The 3,929-nt window shown below is 32.4% G+C and overlaps 1 protein-coding gene across 1 annotated transcript; it reads right to left on the bottom strand.

Moving 5' to 3' along the window:
* Positions 1 to 439: 439 nt before the first annotated feature.
* Positions 440 to 1,794, bottom strand: LOC137830662 (zinc finger protein GIS). Its single transcript, XM_068638125.2, has one exon. It carries the CDS (start codon positions 1,554 to 1,556, stop codon positions 735 to 737), a length of 822 nt encoding a protein of 273 aa, XP_068494226.1. The 5' UTR covers positions 1,557 to 1,794; the 3' UTR covers positions 440 to 734.
* Between the last annotated feature and the right edge of the window lie 2,135 nt (positions 1,795 to 3,929).

Here is a 3,929-nt window from a genome sequence, read left to right as displayed (position 1 = left end):
ATGGATTTCGGCACACGTGTGTCTCCACAAATTCTTCATGCGCACACAACTCTCTCTTACCCTTTCCATTCTCCCACACGTATCAAACACTTCTCCCACTCCTCACCATGAAACCACGACGTTACTATACGCATACATATGCAGTTTACTTTCGATCAACCTTTTGTTATATTATAGATTCGATCATCTGAAGTGATTCTTATGTATATAATAAAAGAAACTATCACAGACACACTCCATTGTGACCATAAATCACCACATGGTAACGAACCAAACCTCCATCTTTTTATCAAGATTAACAAAACGCAAAACACAAAACAAAACACATGTTTTGTTAATTCTAGTCACTTCAAACGTGTAACAACTCATACAAAAAAAAAAAACAGAAGCAATTGTTTTCCGGTTTGAAGAGAAAAAGCAAAACAGTGGAAAGAGGAGATGAGATAATCATGATTAGAACATAAATTAAGGTTTCATTTGTGATAATTAAACCACATATATATGATTTAAAATTGAACTGTTAATGTGAAAAAAAGGAAGAAAGAAAGAAAGAATGAGAAATGGAAACAATTTATCTCCCTCGTGAGGGGTAGAAAATTGTGATATTTTATGGATTGTGTCCCCAAAGTCGCTCTAGAAAGAGTCGCTGCCAAATCCCTGGATTCTCGTATTTCCATCATAGGTTATTACTGGCTCACGATAATACTATGTACGAAAACTATGGAAACATGTTATTACAGATGAAGATCCAAACTCACATGCTCCTGCACACTTCCGCGTTTCGAGTCATACACGTACCGGTTTTGGGACCCCGACCCTCCCACCACCTGCGACCCTCTCACGTGACTTATTTCCTCCGACGCGAACAACGCCGATCGTTCGTGGCTGAAACTAGGGTTATTGCTCGGAATTCGCCACAGGGCCAAGGGGTTTCCGTTGATAGGCTGCTGCTGGTGCGGCTGGTGGCTGTGGGAAAACGGCGTCGTTCCGTAGAACCTCGTGTTGGCGGCGGCGGCGGCGTTGTTCCACGTCGGATACGGCATTGGCGGCGTTGGAGCGGAACCGAAGCGGTAGTTCATGAGGTTGTAGACGTGGTGCGCGTCGGAGAACGTGCTTCCGTGCACCATCGTTGACTGGAGATGCGCGCGTTTGGCGTGTTGGCGTTCGCGCTTGTGCGCGTTTTGGTGGCCGCCGAGGGCTTGGGAGGTGGGGAAGTTGCGGCAGCAGTAGTGGCACTCGAACCGGCGACTGCTCTCGCCGTTGGTGTCGGTGACAGTGACGGTGGTGGTGGTGGTATCGTCCTTGTTAGCATCGAGTTCGAATGAGTTGATGTTGTTGTTGGTGTTGGTTGTTTCTGCGGAGTCAGAATGGTCGGGTGAAAGAAGAGTGTTGTTTCCGCCGGCGAAGTCTATGCCGAAGAGACGAATGGGTGACTTGTCCTTGGCTAGAGGAGCAGGGCGGATGAAGGGGAGTTGGGAGAAGGAGTCCACGTTCATGAAGTCGTGGAGTTGTCTGTGAGAGGAGGTAGTTGTTGTTGAGGTGGTTGTCTTGTCCATAAGAAAGTGGAAGGAGGGTTGAGAGAGTGAGAAGGGAAGAGAGTGAAGAAGAAGAAGAAGAAGAAGAAGAGGTTTGTAGGGTGGGTCCTATAAACAGAGGGAGAGTGGGGACTAATCTGTGGACAATTGGGTCTGATCCATCTCAGAGTGAAGCCTGACAAGGCCACAAAGTCTCAGAGTGGCTTCGCCTTCTCAAAGTACCATCTTCACTCCCTTTCACTTCATTTTAACTTCATCTACACATTTTTCTTTTGTTTTCTTTTCTTTTCTTTTATAACCAACCACACTTCCTATACTAAACAATTTCAAACACTCCATAAAATAATATTATATTTCCTATTAGACAGTAAAATCATTAAATAAAAAGTAATTTTAAAAATGAAAAATAAAATTAACTAAATTAGATACTATTAGATCTATTTTAAAGATTAAAAAAATTATTAAATTTTAAATTAATTAAAATAATTTTTAAATTAATATTTAATTAGTTATCAAATTTTTTACTAAATTTAAAATTTTAATAATTGATAGTTAATCTTACCAACTAATTAGATACTAATTTAGAAATCATTTACTAAAATTTTAGAAACCAAAAATTTAGAAATTATTTAAAAAAAAAAATTAGAAATCAAAAGTTTTTGTTAGTCTTTAAAATAGTATCTAATTTATTTAATATAACAACTAATTATTTTTAGTGTTTAAAATTAATTTTTGTTTAATAATTTTTTATAACTTTTATGGTTGAATTACATTTTGGGTCTCTAGAACATTTAGAAATTTTACATTTAATGTCTAATAAAAAAAATTCTTAACTTTTGCTCATTGAAATATTTAAAGATTTTGTATTTAGTTTCTGAAAAAAATATTTGTATTTCGTCAAAAGATCATCATGTTTTTCTTTTTAAGTTATTCTTTAAAATATTTTATATTTTTCTCTTGGTCTCTCATTTTTCTTTATCATAATAATTGGTATTATTTATTTCATATAATGACATCATAATAATTGTCTGAATTTTTTTTATTACAGACTAAATGCAAAATTTCTAATGGAAATCTACTTAAATTTCATCCAATGTGATAACAATGTCAAAATGGTTTTGCAATGTTATGAGTATTTAGGCTAGAGTTTACGACTTGACAAGTAGGTGTGATGACTTTAATAAGTGGATGTGATTTACATGTGAAAGTAATTTTTTTATTAAAGATGTACAATTTTACAAGATAATTATTAAAATGAGTAAAATTTTAAAAAATGACCTAAATGGTAAATATCTCGTATTTATGAGCATGTTGATAGTTTGATACTCTGTACAATTATTTAACAACTCAAATAATTAAGATTTTGAATTTTTATTATTTTTAATTATATAATATATATTATCATTATGAATTGTCAAAGTGAACGTATTTTGAGATTTTCTGAGACTGTTATATTTTAAAGATTTTCTTTCAAAGGAAGTGATCATATATATAATTTTATAAGAATAAAAAAATCTTAGTCTAATATGCAACAAACAATATCAATTTTAACTTGTTTTTGAAAAATAATACAACTCAACAACTAAATCAAGTAGACAAAAACAAATAACGGTAAGAAAAAAAAACATTGAATATTTTTACAGTGTGTATCTTAATTAAAGATATGTTAATTCTTAAATGACAATTCAAGTTCCAATAACAATAAAAAAATCATTCCTAACTTACAACACGATTATTTTTTAACTAATTTCTTCAAATTAATATACACAATTTTTTTTTAACAAACAATGTTTAGCTTACATACAATGATTTTTTTAAGAGTGGTTGGAGTTACATTCAAATGATTTGAGAGATATTTGCAAAGAAAAGAAAAACTTGTTTGCTTGAAAAAAAAATATAAATAGTCCAAGTACTTAAGACATTCAAATGATTGAGAGATATTTCTCAAAACTTCCTTACATAAAAAAAAAACAAAAAGATTTTCCTTTTGTCTACTTTAGAATCCTTATAGGTAGTTTCATCTCGAGTACATGCTTCAACTACTATGCTAAATTGTATTCATAATCATTCGGGCTCTAACATTTTTTTTACATCGTACACCTAAGTATTTTTCTCACTAGCTCTAACTTGATTGACGAATATATGGTGTAGCAATCCATTTTTTGACAAAAAAACCCTAAATATTAGAAAACATCTAGAATGATCCTATACACAACCATAGGAATAATGGAAACATAAAAACAAGAAAAGAAAATAAATGAGAGATTTTTGAAACAATAATTATAAAATTAATTTTTTTATCATAAATAATATTCAATAAAAAGAAATATATATATATATATATATATATATATATAATCAATACATGGTACAAGAAAACTTATATTTGGTGTG

Source organism: Phaseolus vulgaris, chromosome 7 (assembly GCF_051622355.1).
Source record: "Phaseolus vulgaris cultivar YP4 chromosome 7, ASM5162235v1, whole genome shotgun sequence".
NCBI classification, from domain to species: domain Eukaryota; kingdom Viridiplantae; phylum Streptophyta; class Magnoliopsida; order Fabales; family Fabaceae; genus Phaseolus; species Phaseolus vulgaris.
The sequence above is the reverse complement of the archived record's forward strand: the minus strand, read 5'-3'. Positions and strand labels throughout refer to the sequence as shown.